Source organism: Poecilia reticulata, chromosome 13 (genome assembly GCF_904066995.2).
Source record: "Poecilia reticulata chromosome 13, P_reticulata-male-v2, whole genome shotgun sequence".
Lineage (NCBI taxonomy): Eukaryota > Metazoa > Chordata > Actinopteri > Cyprinodontiformes > Poeciliidae > Poecilia > Poecilia reticulata.
In genome coordinates this window covers 1,092,084-1,116,525 of record NC_088842.1, presented here as the reverse complement: position 1 = coordinate 1,116,525, position 24,442 = coordinate 1,092,084, and the positions used below count along the sequence as shown (strand labels likewise).

The window sequence follows — 24,442 nt, the reverse complement described above, 5'->3', positions numbered from 1 at the left end:
CTATTATGGAGGGCAGATCTTGACATAACTGGAAATAAATAAAGGTCTTGGGAAAGCAATTCATGTGCCCCAAATATTGCATCTGGAAAAAAAAAAGAAAAAAAAAAAGAGTTTTCCCAACTTGTTTTGCCAGAAAAGAGCAATCTAACTTCTAAATAAATCACTTTTCTTTATTCTCAATAGATTTCCAGTCAAACTTTATTACTTACATTTAATTCTAAAGTTATAAACAAATAAACTGTGCTGTAGTTTGATTGCATTTGCAGCTTTGAAGCCAGCAGAAGATGGAGACATTAGAAGATTGTCCCCATTCATGGATCATAGTTTTGATGCATTTAATGAACATTATCATACTTGAGAATCAAGGGAAAATATGATCTAGTTCTGATCAACATTTCTACCCAACAGGGTTAGAGTTTTATTATTTTATTTTGCCCACAATTTATCATATCCTATGTGTTTAAGAACGCTATGTTCTCTAAATCATATGCACTAACAGTCAAAAAAAACAAAATGAAAACAGATATAAAAAGCTAAATGATGCTGCAGAAAGACAATAACCCCCTCTAGTGGAGAGATCAGAACACAACAGGCAGAGGAAAGTTTCCACCTCGTCTGGTAAATCTTCTTAAAGTAGTAAATAAAGTTTGCAGAGAAGCTGAAAGGGGGGCAGTTTCATCCTAATTTGGCTTTTGTTGTGTGATGGGGATGAACACACGTGGCATATTTGTTGGATCTGTCTCAACACCGGATTACTGCAGCTTTACTTTGGACCACAAACAGATTTATTGCTGCCCCAGATAAGGAGCCACCCAGCCGGCCGTCTAGTGTGTCACAGAAAGTCCGTCCTCGTTTGTTTTTCACTGCTTTATTTCAGATCAGATGATTTGCTCTGTCCTTTTTACTGCCATCAAACAGAGACGTTCAGCCTGGCTGATAGTTAACTAAAACTAACAAAATCATTTTTATAGTCAACTAAAAACTGAAACTGAGAAAACATTTTTGTTAAAAACCGTAATTAATGAAGAAAAACTATTAACTAACTGGAACTATATTGTGCGTCTATAAAACTAAAACATACTGAGATTATAGATATAATACCCGTCGTTTTCATGTTGATGAATGTTTTATTAGCTTTTCATGTAGATCCCCCCCCACCACCACCACCACCACCACCACGCACCACGCACGCACGCACGCACGCACACACACACACACACACACACACACACACACACACACACACACACACACACACACACACACACACACACACACACACACACACAGGTAGTTCAAGTCAGCTGTTGGTAAATTACGCCGGTCTGCAAAATTGCAACAGCAAAAGTTGGAATAAAACACCACGTACTCAGTTATTGTTCAACAATAATTGAATATTTTTGGGAAATGGTATCTCCTGTTAAATATTCCAAACAATGTATACATAATCATAAAATAAGATTTTTGTGATAGAAAACTATCTCTATTAGACAAAAGACTAATAATCTGCTGCAGGTTGTGTGCAGCTCAGCAGGTGGATATATTTAGTCCTCCTGGGAGATGCTGGTATACGTTTGCTGGGCTCCATTTAACAAACTCGGATGTATATTTAGTTGGCTGATCCTGCAGGAGGGTCACAAAGATGCCAACCATTCAGAAAACTCATCAACATTTCTGGCATCCTGTCAAAATAAAAGCTACAAGAGAGGACAACAAACCTGAGAGCAGAGAGACCAGCTGGACATCCTCCTCCATTAACCACAATGCATTGCAGCTCCAGTTTTCTCTGTAGGGACCCCGCAGAGGACCCTCCCTCCACCCCCTTCCACTCTGTCACTTCACAAAAGCATCATAACTCACTCTGCAGTCAGCTTGGCTCAAAATAGTAAATGACAAAGCACTATCTCTGTCACTGGGTTCAACTTTTCATCCTAACAGCTTCATCCACTTTAACCCCTTCCTCCCTCCACCAACTACACCTCCCCCAACCCCACCCACTATTGGTCTGAGGCAATAACTGAAAAGTTCCCCTTCAATGACCTCACAGAAAGGATGATGTCATCCACAGTGGACATGAGCGATGGCTGACTTTGCCCTAGACGATGCAGGCTGAGTGAGCCTGCCAGGCTACGGCAGGCCGTTTTAACATAAAATCAGCTTCACCACACATTACATTCCAGATCTCTGAAATTAGTTTATGATTAGACATATAAGTTAATTCAGATGTCACTATAGTCACATTCTGACTAAATGACATCATGTCCTGTCCGGGGTGACCCGGCCTCTCGCCCGCTGATGGGCACCAGCCCCCTTCGTTACCTCACTGGGGATAAGAGTGGAAATATAATGGATGGTTTAGCGCCTTGAAATTGGGCTTCTGTCTCTTTCAGCTCTTTCTGAAACTCCACCTTCAAGAAGTCATCACAACATGGCTCCTCTATTAACACTATGGCGTGTCACCATGACAACTAAAATACTAACAGTGATGAGAAAAAAAATCCATTTAACTGGTGTACCAACTTGTTTTCTGTATCATTTTAACATTTTCAAAAAATTCAAACTTGTTGAATTTTACACATTGCTTGTTCAAATACATGGAAGACGGGTGAGGTGAGGTGAGGTGAGGTGAGGTGAGGTGAGGTGAGGTGAGGTGAGGTGAGGTGAGGTGAGGTGAGGTGAGGTGAGGTGAGGTGAGGTGAGGAGTGCCTCATAAATGTGAGGGTGAGACAGATAGTACTATGCCTGGAAGATAGGGGCACTGCTGAGCTGCAGACCCACAAAGGGCAATGTCTAATACAGTGGTTCTTAACCTTTTTGAGGTACCGAACCCCCCCGTTGCATATGCGCATTCACCGTACCCTTCTTATTCCAACACCCCCACCCCCCCCCCCCCCCCCCGAGACCGACTCATTGAACCCCTGGGGTTCGATTGAACCCAGGTTAAGAACCACTGGTCTAATAGTTCTATGCATTGAAGAGGCTGAAAGCCCACAGCAGGAATAGAAGTGATCCAGGATGAGTCTCCTTGGCGATCAGCTCCATTGAAACAGACAAACATCTAAATATAAATGCAAAAAAAGACAGACAGAGACAGACAGACAGGCAGCCAGAGGTATCCTTGGAGATGGACAGGAATATGGACTTCATACAAAACTAAAGGTGATCATACGCAATTTTCAATTCAGACAATTCAGACATTTAAAATGTTCATTTTACAAAACCAAATTTGACTTTAGTTTTTATATTTAACTTCATATCATACTGTTGAAAAGCACATAATTGATTAAAGGATCATTAAAATCTTTTAAAACCACTAATTGTTTCTATTATGGTCAAAACTCACATGTGGGGTACCCCAAGGTTCAATCCTAGGACCCCTTCTTTTCAATATTTATATGCTCCCATTAGCTCAGGTTATAACAGGAAATAAGATTATGGCTAAATTAGGGTTAGAGTGCGGCTTTTGATGTCTTTGATGTTTTTAGTGTTTTTATCTTTACTTTTTATTTCTTTTCTCACTGTCTACATTTTTAATACCTTTTAAATCTTTTTTTGTTTATGTAAAGAAGTTTTAAAGGTTTGAGTCCTTGTCAAATGGCGGTTTGACTAAAGAAGTTTTAAATGTTAGTTTTTATTTTTACTTTTTAATTTCTTTCTCACTGTTTCTTTTTTAAAATCTCTTTCTCTTTCTCACTGTTTATTCACTGTCACATGCTGTTTTTATTTTAATTATGTAAAGCACTTTGAAATGCCTTGCTGCTGAAATGTGCTATTCAAATAACATTTGATTGATTGATTGAAAACTGAAACTGGAGCGTCTATTTTGGGTTTTATATATTTGTGCTTCTGATTCCACAGGAGTCGGTATCAGTCACGACACTCACCGAGCACCTCTGGTCTTAAACCCACAAAAAACTTTTTTAAAAAGTGATTTTTTACACCATTAATAAATCAAGATGGTAATGAAAAAAGACTGTGCAGTTTTTCTGTATTTTTAAACACAACATCTGAATTAAATTTCTACAACAGAACGACAAAGGAGTAACAAATATTTATTTTTTAAATTTCAGTTAACTTAGGTCATGTTGCTTTTATGGCTCACTCTAATGTTACTTTAGGAGAAACGAGGCCAAAAAGTGTGAGTCTGACATGTTGCTGATCCTGAACGGAGCAACATCCAGAACAAACCTGAGAGAGAACCTATTAGAGGCTACAGGTAGCCTGAGGCTGGAGCACAGGTTCAACAACCCTACAGCCAGAGGTACTATGGGATACTTTAGATTAAAGCATAGTAATCTGTTAAAGTGGCCTAATCAAAGGTCAGACCTAATTTAAACATAGAAGCAAGATACACTGAAGCCTGTGGTTGCAATATGACAAAACATGGAAAGTTCAGTGAGGCTGGATACTTTCACAGTGTGCTAAAAGCTCCACTGTGGAACCAGCTGCCTCACAACATTCCAAGCCTCCTTTCAGTACCAACATAGATCAGAGAAAATGGAGAGACTTGCAGCACTGGATATTAAAATATTATTTCTGTAGGGATGCACCAATTACAGTATTCTGGCCTATCACTGATCTATAAAATGCCTGACCTGCCAATTCTGATTTTGGCTGGAGACGATTTCTTTCTTCTTAAAGAGGCCTGGGAGGACATAGCCCTGCCTTCCAGATGCAGCTCCTCCTGAGAGCTGCAGTTTCTAAGCTTCAGATCCTTCACCTCATAAAGGAGTTCTCCCCTGCGGCTCCCTCATTCAGCTCCTTCAGACTAGCCGGAAGCTATTAGCAAATACCTGGGAAGCTGCTTTCAATGAAATGCTGGTGAAAACGTGAAACGGCTAATAGTGGAGCCATGTTGGGATGAAGTACTGAAGGCAAACTTTAACATTTTCGTCAAAGTTACTAAGTTGGCAACACACACATGTAAACATGACCTGAGTCAGTCAGGCCTGTCTCAGCCAGGGCAGAAGAGACAGTGGCCTATTTTCAGACCTTTGCAGAGGTAGAGAAGATTGGTTTCTAATGTAAATTATCTCCCAAAATTTTGGAAATCAGGGCCAATTTATTGGTTTAGCCCTTGTATTTTGTCCTTTTGTGTCTGAATTCTCCTCAAATTCCACCTCAAACTAATGAGACCCGCTTAAAACCTTTGAAATATAGTAAAAAAAAACATACCAGTACTCAAATCTCTGTCTTCATCAAAGGTAGATTATAAAGTGGTGTAAACCCAACCCAAACATTTATTATTACACTCACAGATAATCAAAGACACAAATAAACCTTGGACTATTTTCTCTTTAGGTTTCTTCAACCAGGAGGAAAGGCAAAGCTAAACGAGATGAGACGTTAAAAGAGTTAAATATGGTCAGACTGTGTGAGTCCTGTCCTGTCAGCACACTGCCACGTCTCCAGAGGAAGCACCGGAACACGACCCGGCTCAGACCCAGGCTCTGAGCAGCTCAGCCGTCTCTGCTACCCTCCAATTACAGACAGGCAGCAACACATAGAAAACCTGTTTGAAACGGACTTCTGTGTGCGTTGCTTCAGACAAGTTCAGGACCGATTCTCACCTCGACCCCTCGGGCTCGCTCCGGTTCAGGAGACAAAAACACTGCGGTTGCTAAGGACTCCACAACACTGTGTCAGCAGCAGCTTAGACAGACAGCAGCCAAGTCACAGACAGCTCACTGACATGGTTTATGGGGCTGGGTCACTCCTCCTTTCACAAACAGAGACACAGCGCTCATTATGGGCAAGATTAGAGCATAACAAGAACCTGCAAGAAGCTCCAGATCATCTCCAGGTACTGAGAGCTTAAAGGGAAATTCTATGGCAAAACAAGTGATAAAGCAGTTCAGTTCTTTTCAGAAAATGTTTGCTGCCCTAAAAAACAAAATCATTGAGACTACATCAAAGAACCAAAATAATCAATGCAATTTAGGGCACCGTGTAAATACTTGGAAATGTAAGACATTAATAACAACAACAAGGAACAAAATCTCAAATGTTCAACAGAGAAATAAACCAAATTTCATTGGATTAACTAAACAATGTAACGTCTCTTTAAGACTCTGCCAGGTATTTGTAATTCTTTTATGTACTTTTTATGAGTGTGGACTGCACATATTTTATGTGTTTTGTCTGAAACGCATAACATATTCTGCTGTCTCTTTGGCAAAAAACCACGAGCTAGCGCTAGACTCGATAGTTATATTTATCCAAAGAAACCAATCCAGCAGCAAGATTTATTTTCCTTAGCTGTGTTGATTTCCACAAGGATGATTTCCCCAATCCATATTAATGAATATTAAGGAACAGTTGGTGTTTCAACTATTAAAATAGGCAGTTCTAAGCATTATTTAAAGCAGTGTTTTTCAACCTTTTTTGAGCCAAGGTACATTGTTTTAATTGAAAAAAATTACGAGGCACACCACCAACCAAAAATGCAAACAAAGATACTCTGTAGCCGCCTATATCACATATATAATCATTCTTATCAAAATCTCTCGAATAGGAATCAAATAAACACAAAAAATTATTTTTATCATATTTTACATTTCTTATTTCAAATTGCACTTAACAGGTCCACTTCAAAACAGAGCCACAACACTTGATGATTCGTGCATCACTAATTCTCTTGTTTTAATGTAAAATGCTCTGTACCTACTGCCATCTAGTGATAATAAAATTACATGATTATGCTGCTAGTCACAACTACAGCAAAGACACTCAAAGATGGCATTATTTGCAGATAATTAATTCGTTTTCAAAAAATATTTTAAGACCAATTACCGTATTTTCTGGACTATGAGGGCACCATACTATAAACCATACCTTCAAATTTTCTGAACCCCCCTCTGGAAACTTGCATATATCAGCCGCACCGGGCTACAGGCCGCTGGTATCTCTGCCGCTCTCGGTTTCCCATAAGGACCCAACAGAGGGCAGCAGAGGGCTGTGTCCTAATAACTGCTGGATATATTAAGGACGCAGTTTTCCGACTCCAAATCCGGTTTTGTTCACGCCGAGTTTACTTGCAGCGGCTCCATTTCCCTCCTGTCCTGCCAGATCGATACTCCTCAACTTAGAAGCTGCATCATATGAGTTTGAAAACATTTCTCCGTCGTGCCAGCTGCTAGCATGTGCTTGTTCTAAATGAAAATTAGCGCGTTCTTTTATTTCCAATTTTGACTTCCAATGATTCACTTCCTGCTAAAGAGCCCCCTGGTGGTTGAAAAAAAATCCACAGAAAAGACGCATGTTCAGTGTAGGAAAAAAGTAGCAGCTTATAGTCCGGAAAATACGGTAGGTGAAATTGGATCATTTCCAAGGCACACCTGACGATCCGTGATCCACTGCCATGGCACACTGCCATGGCACACTAGTGTGCCGCGGCACACTAGTGTGTTGAAAAACATTGATTTAAAGGATATCTCAAGTATTCATGAATTTCAGCTATTCACATGTGGCAGTCGTCCCTAATCCCAGTGAGTACCAGGCTCTGCTGATTAGTGACATCCTTCACTATGGTATTTTCCTATTACCAGGAATGTTGATTCTTCAACATACCATCTACAGTCAGCAAAGAGAACAGAAGCAACAATATTTCACAAAGGCACAAAACTGCAAACACCAGTAGCAGAATGTGCCTGAATCATCTGATGTTCAGAGTCTTGTTCAAACACATGTTGGAAAACTGGAGGATTTTCCAAAGACACTCTTATATCACTATATCACTTATATCATTTTACAGTAAACACTGATCAACAGCCACTTGTTACTGTAGGATGGAAACTCACCAGCCTCTCCATCTCCTGCTCCCTGAGCCGCTCCTCTCTCTGTCGGCGGTGATACTCCAGCAGCTCGTCTTCGTTGTCACTGATCTCTGTGATGCTGTTCTTCCTCTCTCGCATTCCTGGGTGGGGTCTCCCCAAGGACATCTTTCTCTGGGTCCTGGGGCTGGCTGCAGGGGATGAGCCAGGTAGGGAGCCCAGACTGAAAGCAGGCGATAAAGAGTTCCCAAAGCTTGCCTTACGTATCCCTACTCCACTGCTACCCTCCATCAACATGGAGGAGGGGGACGGACTGCGAGCTCGGATCCCTCTGCTGCAAGGCGGCTCCTCTGATGTGGATCCGGTTTTGCGCCGCAGTCTGGGACTCTCTGGGACCAGCCTGCCCAGGCATGAGGGGCTCTCCGGAGTTCTCAACGTAGAGATTGTTCCAGGCAATGCCCCTGGAAGAACCGGAACCCCCCTACGGGTCAACGAAGGACTCAGAGGCGGCAGCTCTCTCATACTGCTGCTTCCTGCACTGCCACCATTCAATTCCAAGTTCCTTCGGGCCAACCGGGGGCTTTCAGGGGGCTGCAGTGACCGTGGATGCTGAGGGAGAGGGGATCCTTGGATGACATGAACGATGGGATCCAGGGGCGGCTGAAAAGCCTTACTGGGCTGTGAAAGCTGCCGGGAGGAACTGGAGTTCAGGGAGCCATCAGCTAAGATGGTTTGCTCTCTGAAAGGACTGGGCGTCCTTTCCTGGAGCACTGTGGCAGTCTTGGTCCTGGAACTAGATGGCGAAGGCGACGGAGACGGCGATGAACAGGTTGGGAATTTGGGGGTGACTCTGGGGCTGCTTGGCACAATGTTTTTACTGCTAAGAGACTCGCTAGATGAAACAAGAGACGTCTGTCGAGGGCTCTCTGAGCCCTCCTGGCTGAGTCCCCGGCGGCTGGGCTTGGGGCTCGGAGGGGTCTCTGTCAACACTTTCCTCTGCAGCCTGGGGCTTTCCTGGACCTTCTGGCCCACTCCAGTGCTGCTAAAATTAGGCAGTATGGTCCTTGGCAGGGGGATAGGCGGAGGCTGGGTGCTGAAGTTGTAGCTAGAAGAGCGTATAGGCACAGGTGGCAGAGAAGAACTCTGGTCCTGGTGTCCTCCGCCAGGCGATGGGCTGGTGAAGCTCCCACTGCTGGCAGGCGAGGGGGAGGAAAGGGGCGAGAAGGGAGGGGAGGCATTCTCATAGCTGGACCCCACAGACATAGCACCTGGGCTGGTGGGAGGGGACAACAAATACCTCCCCCCTCCATTGACCATAGGCGACAACGGGGAGTGGTGCATGGACTGCCCCCCGGGGGGCTTTTTTGCCTCAGAGGAGGAGGGCTCAGGGTCATCCATGACTAGGGAATCCATGATCTCCTGGAGGTCCTTCTCAATGGAGCTGACGATGGCACTGTGCTCAGACTGAACTCTCTCTCCAGGAGCTGAGGGAGACTGGGAGGAACTGGCCTGGTGATTCCCATTGACCAAACTCTCAGTGTCTGATTGGGAAAGAAGACACAGGAAAGGAAAAGAAGACCGTTATTAATGTTCTGTTCATGGTGGTGTATGTGTAACAAGTGTATCAAAAAACAAAGACCAAATACTTTAAAAACCCCTAAAATTTTAGACGTCATTGTAAATCTAACGGTAAGCCATGAGCAGCCAAGTTGTCAAGCAGCGGATTGCAGGCCAGCTACCCGTGCACATAAGCTAACCAGTCAACATGTTAGCTTATTTTCAAAAGCAACAGCAACAATTGTTGCTTCTCTGTTGCAAATAAAGGTAATTGGATCTGAGCATGTTGCAATAAGCAATTAATCGCATGATAAAATGAGATTAATCATCCATTCTGATGATTAATATATTTTTAAGGGCAATTTTGTTCACAGAGGCTTCATAATCGATTTTATTCATGTTTTTTGTGTGATTTTTATTTCCATTTTATTTATTGTTTTGTGTTGTGTTTTATTTTGGATATGTTAAATATCTTCTTCTAGTTCCAATGCTAAGTGTTCTTTACAAAATTGAAGTTTTTTGGTTATGGATGATGTCATTATCACTATCTTACTTGAAAATTGTATCAAAACAACATTATTAACGTTTATTGTAATAATTATTGGAAGAATTTAACATCCAGCAAAATTTGTTATCGGGACAGTTAGATCACAAAACACATTTAAACCAGAAAGTAAAAAAATAAAATGGTGAATAATGAAGGACACATATGGGGACATAAGCAGAAAGACAGGTCTGTGACACTGGACAGGTGTCAGAGGCAAACACAATTACTGTGTGTCCCCGAAAGCAACACAGCATACAGGCCAGCTAATCTAATCTTAACTCTGTAATGTCAGCATGGAGGATTATTACAACAAAAACACACGGCCCCCATGGGAGACCCAGCAGCATGGCCCAGAGCAGCAGATCAATGTTAAATGAAATCTGCTCAAATGCACTTGTTGTAATTTTTAAAGGCAACATGAGGGTAACTGCTCCATCCAATCATCAGGCAAGTCACTGATTAGTCATTCTAGTGTACATCTGTCATTCTGTAGCTCAGGGTTTGTTTTTTTTTACTAATCTCTCATTTATCAGACATTTTAATGAAGCCATATGAGATGTGGATGTTTTTCACATGTTTTTGAGTTAAATTTCAAAAGTTTTGTGGTAACTATATGACATGTAACATAAAAATGTGTAATATGATCTGACTGCATTATCTAAAAGTAAAAAGTGATAATTATATACACTGCTGGTAAAATCATTAAACATTTTTTTACTACAGGTGAAAATGTTAGCTATGACAATTATCAGTCACAAACCTAAACAAAACATCTAAAATAAATGACTTCAAATTGAGGGCTCAAGTTTTAGAGGATTTTCTTTTTTCTACAAAAGTTGCACAACAATTGCTGAATATATTGTCACAGCAATATCAGAGTGTTCAATATTCAGACGGCAAAGGACTGTCAGGAGTGCAACAATGTTTGGCTATTACTGCATATTCCAAGTATTATGAACTTGCATTTTTCCTGCCAAAGTAATATCTAGCCAGTTGGAGCGAGTCTCATGGCAGCAGATGCTCAGACTGGACACAAATGACCTTGGCCAAAATACTGTGCCTTCACAGAGATGAAGGCACAGATTAGAAAGTGAGGAAAAACAAAAATGGGCATATGTTACAACTTACATTGTCATTCCAACATGTTTTAATATAGTGCAGGCCTAATTGTGACACAAACCAAATGATGGAGAAATACAGATGCCATATTCAGAAGATAAATAGAGGTAATCAAAGAAACTATATCAAACAACCTCTGTCTAAGTACACAGAACTATTACCTATAAAGGATTTTCACTTTGTCAGTTTTTGCTTTGTAGAAACAAAAAAACACAATTATGACATCAAATTACTTATTTACTAGATGACCATTTAGTGTAGCGGTTCTCAACGTGGGCGGTACGACCTTCCAGGGGGCGTTCAGAGAATGGCAGGGGGCGCTGACGGACATTTTTACAAAAGGGGGGCACTGGGATGCCTTTGGGGGACGTTTAGTCGAAGGTAAACTTTACACCTTAAATGCACAACAATACCAGTTTAGACTTTGAGCAACTTGGTAAAACTGTATTGTGTAACATTAAATCATGCTTGGCTGCAACTGTATCGATGGCAGCTCTTCTTCTATTCAGTGTTTGTTAGCTTCTGTTAGCTTCTTGGCGCAGCTCCGTTCTCCTGCTACTGGTAGCTAAAATCACAACACCCTCACTGTGTATCCCTCTGAAAAATGAACCCATTTAAATAAAGAAATAAAGAAATCCCTCCATGGGTGATACCACGATAGAGAGCGTTCATTTTATAGCGTTAACACGGTGCTGTAAGTGGTCCGGTATGAAACGGGGGTGATAGAACAACACAGCACTTTTAAATTTCGATAATCAGAATGCAGAAATTGTTTCCGTTGTTTTAAAAGGTTTATGTCAGTCTGCCTTTTCCCCATCGATACGCTTCCCAACCGCCCTGCAACTTAGGGGCTTAAAAAAACGATGCACACATTGCGTAAAACTCTGAAACAGGAGTAGCGGGACATAAAACAGAGCGACAAACTAGATGTGAATTATGGCATAAAAACAGAGAATCCGACACCGAACATCAACACATGATGTAAAACATGACAATTAGGCGGCGCAGCAGGTGATGAGTGAAGATTACTGATGGTCAATAAACGATCAAATAAATCTAGCAACAGGAAATAAACTAAAGTGGACATAGCAATAAACCAAGAGAGGATAATAATAATATATTATTATCCAGGATAATACTAATCAAATGAAACTAAATGGAAATGAATAAAGAACAAAATGGAAGAATAAACTAAGAAACTAAAGTAAATACAGAGGAATAAACTGGTATGGCAAGACCTTTCGAGCAATAATTAATACAGAGACTGAAGAATAAACAGACAATATTTCCAGATAAAAGGTAAAATAATATTGTTGAAATGTCATGGGTTTGTTGAGACCACATCTAGTAATGAGAATAAATATATCTTACAGACCATAACAGAAAAGAACTGATCACTTATTTATGTTTTTAATTAGATTTGATATATTTATTTCTGCGACAGACTGGCGACCTGTCCAGGGTGACCCTCCCTCTCGCCCGGAACGTTAGCTGGAGATAGGCACCAGCAACCCTCCCGAACCCAATGAGGGACAAGGGTGTCAAGAAAATGGATGGATGGATGGATATTTATTTCTTCAATATTATTTTTCATGTCAGTGTTAATGTCATGAGGCTGATGACTCCATGACCCTTTCAATTTGACTCATTAGGATTTGATTAAGAACCAGATTTGTTCTTTGTAATTTCTGCCCAGTAAAACTATTAATCTATAATCAATAGACAGGTCTATATAAAGATTTAATCCATGTTTCTGTCTCATATTTGTATGGCATTAAAATGACCTGCAACTTTTGTTTTTCCACTGAAAGCTCTGGTTTGCACAATAAATGCCATGTGGGTGAAGTTTTATGGATGATACTCTGATGTCCCATTCTCCTGAAGGCAACACAGAGCTGCACCACCAGAAACCGACAAACACTGAAGAGAAGAAGAGCTATGATTAATGTAGTTATAGTTCTATCCATGTTTTAATGTTGCAGAGCTCAGTTGTTTGCAAATAGTTCAAACTTTAAACTGGCATGTTGAACATCCCTCTCCTTGGGCTGCCACCTTATCGTGGTGGAGGGGTTTGAGTGTCTCATTGATCCTAGGAGCTATGCTGTCTGGGGCTTTATGCCCCTGGTAGGGTCACCCAAGGCAGACAGGTCCTAGGTGAGGAACCAGACAAAGCGCACCCCGAAGACCCCTTATGATGGACACAAACTTTGGACTTGGTCTTCCCTCGCCCGGACGCGGGTCACCGGGGCCCCACTCTGGAGCCAGGCCTGGAGGTGGGGCACGATGGCGTGCGCCTGGTGGCCACGCTTTTATCCACGGAGTCCGGCCGGGCTCAGCCCGAAGAGGAGACATGGGTCCCCCTTCCGATGGGCTCACCACCTGTCGGAGGGGCCAAAGGGGTCGGGTGCATTGTGCTATGGGCGGCAGCAGAGGGAGGGGACCCTGGCGGTCTGATCCTCGGCTGCAGAAGCTCTTGGGACGTGGAACGTCACCTCTCTGGTGGGGAAGGAATCGGAGCTAGTGTGCGAGGCTGAGAGGTTCCGGCTAGAAATAGTTGGCCTCACCTCGACACATGGCTCTAGTTCTGGAACCAGTCTCCTTGAGAGGAGCTGGACGTACTTCCACTCTGGAGTTGTCCACGGTGAGAGGCGCCGGGCTGGAGTGGGCATACTTGTTGCCCCCCATCTGGGTGCCTTTACGTTGGGGTTCACCCCAGTGAATGAGAGGGTAGCCTCTCTGCCTACGGGTGGGGGGACGGGTTCTGACTGTTGTTTGTGCTTACGGGCCAAACAGCAGTTCAGATTACCCACCCTTCTTGGAGTCCTTAGAGGGGGTACTGGAGAGTGCCCCTCCTGGGGACTCCCTTGTTCTACTAGGGGACTTCAACGCTTACGTGGGCAATGATAGTGAGACCTGGAAAGGCGTGGTTGGGATGAACGGCCCCCCCGATCTGAACTCGAGTGGTGTTCTGTTGTTGGACTTCTGTGCTCGTCACAGATTGTTCATCACGAACACCATGTTCAGGCATAAGGGCGTCCATATGTGCACTTGGCACCAGGACGCCCTAGGCCGTAGTTTGATGATTCACTTTGTCATCGTCTCATCGGATTTGCGGCAGTATGTCTTGGACACTCGGGTGAAGAGCGGTGCGGAGCCGTCCACTGACCACTACCTGGTGGCGAGTTGGCTCCGGTGTTGGGGGAGGAAGCCGGTCAGACCTGGCAGGCCCAAACGTGTAGTGAGGGTCTGCTGGGAACGTCTGGCGGAGTCCCCTGTGAGACGGAGCTTCAACTCTCATCTCCGGCAGAACTTCGAACACATTTCGGGGCAGGTGGGGGACATTGAGTCTGAGTGGACCATGTTCCATACCTCCATTGCCAAGGCGGCCTATCGGAGCTGCGGCCACAATGTTGTTGGTGCCTGTTGCGGCGGCAACCCTCGAACCCGTTGGTGGACAATTCGGTGAGGGATGCGGTCAAGCTGAAGAAGGAGTCCTACCGGGCCTTTTTGGCCTGTGGGACTCCAGAAGCAGCTGATAGGTACCGGCGGGCGAAACAGCATGCGGCTCGGGTTGTCGCTGAGGCAAAAACTCGGGCGTGGGAGGAGTTTGGAGAGGCCATAGAGACAGACTTCCGTACGGCTTCGAGGCGATTCTGGTCCACCATCCGGCGTCTCAGGACGGAGAAGCAGTGCAGCACCAACACTGTTTATAGTGGGGATGGTGTGCTGCTGACCTCAACTCGGGACGTTGTGGGCCAGTGGGCGGAATACTTCGAAGACCTCCTCAATCCCACCAACATGCCTTCTGTTGAGGAAGCTGAGCATGGGGACTCTGGGTTGGGCTCTCCAATCTCTGGGGACGAGGTCGCCGTTTAAGTATCTGGGGATCTTGTTCACGAATGAGGGAAGAAGGGAGCTGGCCCAAAAAAGGTTGAGAAACACTGATTTAGTGGTTTCCATTTCTCCCCTGCTACCTGATCTAAAAACATGTGCAAAGTAAAAGAGCTGAACTGAAAATGACCAAACAGTCATAGTTGGTATGTTCCTATTAGAGGCTACCATGCTTTCTGATGATGACTTAAAATTTCACACAATATTAATTGTAGTATATTTTTCTATAATATTTAACTGCATCAGTCGGAGCTTATTGCAAAAGTTTTAGTCCGGCAAAGTCATGTTTGATTTACCCAGTCAAATAACTGATTAAAAATAGTTTCAGGTAACACCATACCTCTGCTGGTCTTCTTCATGAAACCAGGCTTACTTATCCCTGTGCAAATTTCATCAAAAGATGGAAATCAATTACATATTTCAGATTGCAACTGCAACTTTCCTGAACATTGAGCTGCAGGTGGTTCATCCCACACCATGTGACAAAGACAAAAAAAATTTTTTTGTGTGCTGTTTTTAATGTTAAAACTGGGGTATTCCACTCTTCTTGCTGAAAAGGGGACCATTTCCAGACAATTCTCAAATTTATTTCAACCAGATTATTCATTCGTGATTGTTAGTCAAGCACTTTGTGGCAAGATCTAAAAAACCCACAGGTTTTAATGGATTCAGTGTAAATTAAAGGGCAGAAATTTAGCTCTCTATTTCAGCTTTTGAAGAACACTGTCGCTGTCTTTAATTTTTGCGGATACAAAAGTCGCCGAATAAATTTCAGATTAAACTACTGTAAACATAAATATGAATCTATCTGGGTGTGTGCGTATGTTTACAGATGTAAACACAATTAAAGGACACAGCAGAAAAATGCACTGCGGTCTGTTTTTGTGTCTTGATGCTGATGATGTCACAGACGTGTCCCATGAGCAAAACTGCTGTAAAATATAGAAGCTTGAGAAATAATGCATTAGTTGGGCTTGCTCAGCTGAGCCCTGCTCTCTGGGTACACGGCCGGATCAGAGCACACTTCAGTGCCACTTCACTGTATTCCAGCCATCTGGCAGCAGCCGCGGCGGTTCGCTGGATCCACCAGGGCCCGTTTAAATGTCACTATCATGTCGTTTATTGCAGACAACAAACCGACTCGATGCTTGTGTGCAGCGCACAAGGAGGAGGAGGAGAGAGGATGGAAAGGGGGTGGGGTGACAAGAAATTAAAGCATCAAGAAAAACCCGACCAATGATGTCATGGGGTACGGATCATTGATTACAGTGCAACACGCCAAACTTCTCTTAAAAAACAAGCTATTTAACATCAACAAAATCCACATCAGCTCCATCTGTGGGTCATGGAAATGAAGGATGAATGCAATGAATCAAAGATGTTTTCTATTCAGGTGTAAGCAGAACACACAGGCTTGTTGACAAGTAACGATGCAACTATTACAATCAGTTCTAGGACTGATATACCATCCAGAACCAGCACAAAATATTAAATCGACTAGTTGTTAATGGAGTTCGGTCTGAGGCGGATTCGTATGACCGGTGTCGCTCAAATCTCAGGCGTTTTTGCCGCACGCTCACTCACATGAAGGGGTAGAAACTGCCAGCCGGGGTTCAGAGCGCTTCACCTGCTACGTGACACACCGGGTGGGCCCACATCCCGCGGACACGCCGGTACCGGCGTGGTAGTGACGGAGACCCGCCGCGCCAGGCTCCACACAGACCTACAGAGAGCCAGAGCTACGCCGCCGAGGTGATATTTCAAGCAGAGGTTGGGATACCGAGCACAGCCGCCGAGTGATGATGAGCTAGCCGAAATATGACCGAGTTTCCATTTTAAACCTTCAAAATAAAGGCTGCCGTCTGAATGTTTACAGACATTCAATACAATGTTGACATGTTTCCCCGTGTCAACACGACAGTGGCAACACAAGATGGACCAGAAAAATGAGCTCAAAGCTGAGGTCCATCAGTTGTCATTAACAAGCAAACGTCGAAGTCGGACTTTTATTTTGAAAACGTGGATGTTATATTTCCCGTGCTGTGGCTAACTCAACAGCTGCCAGTTTACAGACTCCTGGCAGAGACACTCATGCGTGGTCAATGTTAGTTCTTACCATTACGAAACTTCGACAGTTTTTTTTATGAAGCAGAGCAAAAGAGCATTAAAATACTACATGTGCTGAAACTGATACTAACACTTTCTATATCCATAAGCAACAAAGGGACGAGCTGGGGCTCTTTATTATTAATTCTTACTCCAGTGTCTCAAGTGAAGAGAAATAGTCTGAAAAAGAAATCATGTCTTTAGAAGAAATGAGTAAATGTGAACTGAGATATCATTACGATCATTTTCCTTGTGGATCAAAACCATTATTTCTTAACATCATTTCCCACAAAATAAATGTACTCCAAATTGAGGTTGGAAATTTCTACATTTTTCAGTGAGATAAAAAATATTTCTTCATAAAACATTTTAGACATCCTTCCTTTTAAAATCATTAAAGTTTCCATGTTAGATGTCAGTTTTATCCACAATACTTGTTCATATTGTAAACAGCATTAATTAGTATATCCTACACAGGGACTGACCTTCAAACAGCATCTGAAGAGAAAGCAAGAAAAGCACACATACTGGGCCAATAGGTGAGTTTGGGGGCAAGTACCAAAGACTGACTTCAGATGGAAGATTATAAATAGTCTGTGAAAAAAGAGCCTGTAATCCCAGCCACAGGCCTCTTTCAGCACACAAAGCTATCTGCTGGTCTGTAAGAGACACACTGAAAGCAGGAAATATTTTTGACTGACTAAAATCACAGCTTTAGCAACTTCTAGATATGAAACCAAACAACCTGTCTTGAAGAAATGACATTTAGGCTCAATACACCCTTAGAGAAATACTGGAACACGTGGAGGATGGAGAGTAGACACCTGGCTGTTCACCTGGACAACAGCACAGGCCGAGGAGGCAACACACAGAGTCAATCCATTGTCTTGTAAAGACATTAATTCATAATTTATCACACTTTGCCAGATTACCGTCCCAAATTTCAATGTATTCTATTGGGACTGACCAACACAAAGTAGTGTATATTTGTGAATTGGAAAGTTATCTTTTTTTATTTGTATAAAAATCTGAAAAAAATATGCATATAGACCCTCTGCATTCTTGCTTTCTAGAACTACATTCTGCTATAGTCCTAGAAGGTACACACTTTCTTGCTTTACAAAATAGCTCAAGGTCAGTCAGACTGGATGGATAGGTGGGTTGAACTGCAATCTTCTAGTTTTGTCAGAGATTCTATGTTGAATTTATGTCTGGACGTTGACCCAAATTATTCTATAGTGCCTCTAGCTGTAGGTTTAGGGTTGTTCTCCTGCAGGAAGGTGAACCTCCACCCAGTGGTGGGAAGTAACGAAGTACAAGGACTTCGTTACTGTACTTAAGTACAGTTTTCGTGTATCTGTACTTTACTTAAGTAGATTTAATAATGGATACTTTCTACTTTTACTCCACTACATTTTACAGTAAGTATCTGTACTTTCTACTTCACTACATTTCTACAAAACTGTCGCGTTACTCGTTACATCCAAGTCGCGTTGCTCTTTTCTTCCGTTAAAATGTGAAGTTCAGGGTCTTAAGGTGGCGCCGTAAAATCCGAGCAATAACGTGACTTAGTGTCTGTTGTCACCCATCGGCTCCACCTTTACTCGCACGCGGAGCTCCAGACATGCGCAGTGGTTTCCTCTGAGCGGGAGGAGATGTCTGTCTATAATATAATAGCTGCATAAATTGATATGGCGACATGTAAAATCAGCAGCGCTTCGCTTTCACAGACGGTGGGACTTCGTCCAACTTTTAACGTCACTTGGAAGGAAAGCTTAAAGAAAGGTAAGATCTGTGGACGTGATGCTAGCAAAGCTAGCTGTACTGAGACACATGTTGCATCTGATGAAAAAAAGTTGTCACTCATGCGCTGAATTACTGTGTGGAGGTTTTGATTGAGGTGTCTTATATGGGACAACGCTGTGACCAAAGTCTGCAATATAGTGATATGACATTCAGGAACGATCCGATTCTTCTGGACGGATCTTTACTAAGTCCTAAGGACTGAAGCCTCACTGAGAGCCGTTCTTTGTTCTTGTGTACACTGCGGTAGCTATACAATATATATAATCGCTGAATAAGTAAAAGTTGAACGTATGAACACAGAGCATGCTCATTGCTCATTGATTGATTTCGTCTCCTGTCATGGTGGCAAACATCGCAGTGGGAGGGAGGATGAAAACAGTCACGATGCTCCTTCTGCTTGGTTACTTGTTGCGCCGTTGGACAGTGTTCATAGTTGAACGTTATTTACCGTTAATTGCGATGTTTCAGTTGTGGTTTCTGACATGGGCAATATGGGCAACCGCCCAGGGCGTTATTTTTCTAGGAATAGCAGGAGACCTCTGCGGATTGTAGCACAGCGATGAAAGCAAAACAGAATGAAGTGAGTTTTAATTGATACTGGTTAAATTCATTTCAGCTCTTAAGTATTTAATATCTAGGTGTTTTTATGGGAATGTGGATCTTTCAGATCAATCTGAAAACCAATTTTGATAGGTAAACTTAATGTTATTGTGTCATTTAGCGCAGGGCGCTGGTCTTGGGTTCGGTTGTCTTGACTACAACTCTGCTACATGGCTCCTTGGTTGCATGTCCTCCACCCCACTCGCACCTTCTTTACATCCCCTTTCAGTTAGATTTCTTTCTAAATAAATGTGACTAATGAAGTTCATGCTATGTTAGGACAGGAGACAAAATGTTTCCATCCCTGAAATTATGATTCATAGAATCACATATCTAAGTCTAAACTGTTACAGAGAATAAACACAATAAGAACATGTTTAATCTGTGGTAGTGTTAATTAAAATGGCACATTTCTGATGTATTAAAATTAAATACGATCGGCACACTTAATGATATTAGCGATTAGGTAATGCATTCAGCAAGTACTTTTACTTTTAATACTTAAGTATTTTTAAAAGCCAGGACTTTTTTACTTTTACGTAAGTAAAATGTTAATGTGGTACTTTGACTTTTACTTAAGTACATTTTTGACTGTGTATTTGTACTTTTACTTAAGTAAATGTTTTGAGTACTTTCTCCACCACAGTCTCCAGTCCTTAACACATCTAAACTGGGTTTCTTCCAGGATTTTCCTGTATTTAGGTTAATCAATCACATCAACAACATCCATCTTAACAATCCCGGTTAAAGAAAAACATTGTGAAAGCACAATGCTGTCACCTCCATGTTTTATGACAGGTGATGTGTTATGGTGCATGTGGAGTGTACATCATATTTTACAAATGCAAAAAACCTGGTAATCTAACCAGGGAACCTTCAACCACATTCAAACAGCAAGACTTCTTCTGTCTTGTTTTTCTTTCAACAACAGATTTCTTCTGGCTTCTCTTCTGTGTATGACCTTACCATTATGGGATAATGTGTATAGAATTTTGAGAGTCAAATGGATTTAATCCATTTTAAAATAAGGATTTAGGCATAACAAAATGTGGAAAAATTGAAGCTTCTTGAATACTTTCCAGATTCTATGCATGTGATGAAGACTTCACTTCTCCTTGAAACAATTTGTTCAACAGCCCTAATAAACTCACACTCATAAATAAAGTCAGCTCTCAGTGACAGACTGCTCTGGCTCTAAAAACAAGAATCCGCCTCAACATAAAGGACTGTACAGCGTTTCAGATTAAACCATCACACTGGTGACGGTTTAATCTGTCACCAGTGTGACAGATTACACTGGTGACAGACTGGTGAAAAAGGACATTCCCATTCATAGGAACTTTTCACAGTCTGTCTTGTTTGGTAAAGTTCTTCATTGAATGAAATGACCTGGAAGTCCATAAATGTCAGCCATGACAGAAGCTCTTTGGATGCTTTAAATGCTACAGTGATGAGTATCAGTGCTTTCTTTGTTATTTCTTTTTGGCTCAGAAACACTGGCCCATCCTCTATAAATGGAAAGGACACCATTCCGCCTCTCAGGTAGTTATAGAACTTCAGGTCTTTGAATGAGGTTGTCTTTTGCTAAGTTCTTAAGAATTCTTCGGCTGTTTACATTCTCCCCTTAAATTTACAAGTGTTTTTTAACAAGTTTAGAAAAACCCTTTGAACCAGGAAAGGGGAGTGGTGTTGGAAGTACCAGATCTGATATTAATTAGCAAAACAGGAAGTTTCTTCATATATTTATATGAAAAAACTACATTCTTTTTAATTGCAATTAAAAAGGATGTAGTTTACAAAAAATATATTTTTTGGACATTGTCTATGTTTTTCAACTGAATTAGAACTATTTTGCACCTCTGAATCAAAAAACGACATCCATTTTTCTCAATCAGTTCATTTCCGCTATTATTTTTTATATTTTTAAAAAGGCTTTAGAAGAAGAAAAAAAAACATGTTATCTAACAGCGCATTAATTAAATGTTACAAACTTGGATTTCTGTAAATTGAATGATAAACACTGATAAGGGCAAATACATGTGAATTGAACGTTACGTCTGCATCTCTTTTCTGTCCTGATGGAATCTCTCCTCCTGCTCGTCACTCATTGATCCAGATGTGAGAACAAGTCATGCATTTTGATATTCATGTTGCTCCATAATTCAGAAAGTTGACCTGATGGAGCAAAACCAATATGATTTTTGGATTCAGCTCATCAAAATGACCCTAAAACTGTCAACAGACAACTTTTTGGCTGTTGACCAATGTAATCGATGGATATATTTACATGTGTGTGTGCGTATATGTTTATAATGTGTGTGTGTGCATTTGTATGTATTTATCTTTAACTGCTCCAATGCATTACATTGAGGGGTTTATTTTTCCAACAGCGGATATTTGGAGAAGCCTCTGAGAAGAACCTTTATCTTTCTCAGCTCATCATCCTTGACACACTGGAGAAGTGCCTGGCAGGGGTGAGTATTTTCTCAGATTTCTTTGACAAATTTCCTGCATGGTATTATATTTAAAATGTTTGTAGAACTATTATGCAAAAAGAAAAATGGAAACTTCACCAGTAACCCAATTTGAAGAAATAGAAATAGATAAGTTTTACATCTCTGTTGACCAATGTAATTTGACCATTCCTCTAATCAATTCAACTTATTCAGCCAGTCATTTACTATTTAAATCACTGATAAACTTGCTCTGCGTATAACAGACTCTGAGTCTGATAGGAACAGATATCTCACAGTATCATCTTTACCATTTTGTCATGTGAAATGGACGCATCGTTAAACCTGGACTGATTACTGATAGCTGGTTGTTCTGATGTCGAAGGCTGGTACACAGGGAAAATTCAACTCATTTCATTTCAGGAATACTTTATTTATCCCAAAGAGAAACTAAATGTTGTCCTTACTCATATATCAAGTATTTTCAAAGAGTCATTGGACAGTGATGACATGGACAGAAAAGATGACCATGAACAGTCCATCTGAAGAAGACGAGCTATAATTCTGATTTGATTTTCAATCAATGGATGGAAAATTCAATCAAATCAGAATTATAGCTTGAGCAAAACTAAGACAATTAGCTGGAACAAATTAGAGTTGGTTCAAGGAAGAAAAAAATGAGTGTAGCGCCTAAATTGTAGAACATACTTTCCCTGCATCTGCTGCCTGGTTCACACAGCAAGATTTTAAAATTGTCAGACAATTTTCAAAACCTGTGAGACCACACAGATGACGTAAAAAAACAAAACAAAAAAAAACGTAAATATAACAGATGGTTTTACAGTGTGTTCAATCGAGCCACGTGGCAGGAGCAACACATGAACCGATTTCACTTGCAAACATTCAAATGTCAGGTGGGAAATCTCACAAAACCTCTCAAGTTCAAACATGAGTTCAGATAAAACAAACATGGCCGACTGGGAAGAAGCAACAGCGAATGTTTTTGTGGACTTTGTTTAATAAAGGGAAAACACTACAAAGATGTCTCCAACGTCCACTGGACTGTCTGGTCCACCATGGCAGTTGCTTGGACTTTTATGTATTTTGGATTCTGTCACCTCGTTTTCTGATTGGCTAAGCGTCACACTCAACAGGATGTGTTCTGGTTTCTCCTCTGGAAACTCCACACACTGCGATATCGGGCCAGGACAATCTAACACAGTGGTCCCCAAACTTTTTCCTGTGAGTTAGTGAAACAGTCACTGGGACTGACTAGTATATATTTCATTGAGGGAAACCTGGAATGCGGCGTTCATAACAAACACGTGTGTACATCTTCTCTACCGCTAGCAAACAACCGTACTGATTAAATAACATAAAAGTCAAGCAGTTCCTTAAAAGTCCAACAGATGGCAGCAATGCACCATGCAAAACAAAACACCCAGTTTACAGGACACACTTCCTGCTAAAGAGCCCCCTGGTGGTCGAAGAAAAATCCTGATTAAACCGGAAAATACAATATATTAAAAAAAAATCTGAATTCTCTCTGGTATTGTTTGGGGGGCCGGACCAAATGTGGCGGTAGGCCGGATCCGGCCCGCGGGCCGTAGTTTGGGGACCACTGATCTAACATGTTTAATATCCACAATTATAAATTAATTTTAGAAACTTGACTTGTGGAATATTACAGTAATGCTTAATTTGTACAGAAAGATTTCAAAATGAATAATCCTTTGGTTTAGTTGGGGTTTATTGTCTTCTTTCTTGAACTCACACACAGATATGAGCTCATTTCTTTGCTTTTTGACATTTCAGATAATCCCTGTTTATCACAGGAGTGGTTTAAGCAGTCCTCATCAGGATGCAGCACAGGAATGCAGAAATGGTACGGTTCTAAACAACGGAAGGCTTTCATTATAGGCCCAGGAAGTGTGCCGCCAGCAGCGTGCCTGTGCGCGCGCTATACTTAACCCCCGGTGGCCAGCAGCGTCAGCGGTGGAACAGCGGTGAAAGTTCCACCGTAGAGGCTAAAGATGAAGGTATGCTTCCAGTTGTAGAGCTGCCAAGAGGAGCACTCAGAACACAAACACATACACATACTCAGCCCACAGGAAGCAGCTGAAGACTCTGCCCAGAGACACGGAGGAATGGGATGCTCAAAACATGCATGGTGTGAACTGCAGCTCCGGGTTTCACCGGGTACTGTGTTCCATGGACTGAACGCTGATAGATCGTGGCCTGTTGCACGGCTAGACAATGAACAGAACCTGCTGCATTTTCCTTTTGGATTTGTGAAAAAAACAAACTGTCTAACAGTTTTAAAATAAAGTGTTAGCGGCAAGAGTCAAAGTTTAGATGTAATTCGATCCACCCCAGAATATTAGGATGGATTTACAGCTTAAACAGGATTGTGATATAATAATAACAATAACAATTTTATTTATAAAGCGCCGTCATGCAGCATTGGTAGAGGTTATAAACGCACAAAAAGCAAGAACTAATTTATAGAATACTAGAAGCTTATTGATAAGTTTATATTAAAGATGCACTGATCTGACAGTAATATCTGTATCGGTGGTGATATTGAAAAA

The 24,442-nt window shown here is 41.8% G+C and overlaps 1 protein-coding gene and 1 long non-coding RNA gene across 23 annotated transcripts in view; one reads left to right on the top strand and one right to left on the bottom strand.

Moving 5' to 3' along the window:
- phldb1b (pleckstrin homology-like domain, family B, member 1b) overlaps window positions 1-24,442 on the bottom strand; it is a 127,753-nt gene that overhangs the window by 47,872 nt on the left and 55,439 nt on the right. For 18 of the 19 annotated variants that reach the window (XM_081614444.1, XM_081614446.1, XM_081614445.1 and 15 more), the window contains one exon: window positions 7,800-9,313. In XM_081614444.1, the coding sequence (XP_081470570.1) occupies window positions 7,800-9,313 (1,514 nt within the window). Of the gene's footprint in view, window positions 1-7,799; window positions 9,314-16,470; window positions 16,698-24,442 lie in introns of those variants that run through there. The other variant, XM_081614457.1, reaches the window with a different exon arrangement.
- On the top strand, window positions 16,549-23,757 carry LOC103474293 (uncharacterized). Of its 4 annotated transcripts, XR_535138.2 has the most exons (4): window positions 16,549-16,638; window positions 17,470-17,531; window positions 21,789-21,872; window positions 23,667-23,757. It is a non-coding gene; the product is annotated as an uncharacterized LOC103474293 (long non-coding RNA). The 4 variants fall into 4 exon arrangements; XR_535139.2 differs by lacking the exons at window positions 16,549-16,638; window positions 17,470-17,531 and adding an exon at window positions 18,282-18,777; XR_014090498.1 differs by lacking the exons at window positions 16,549-16,638; window positions 17,470-17,531 and adding an exon at window positions 18,921-19,378.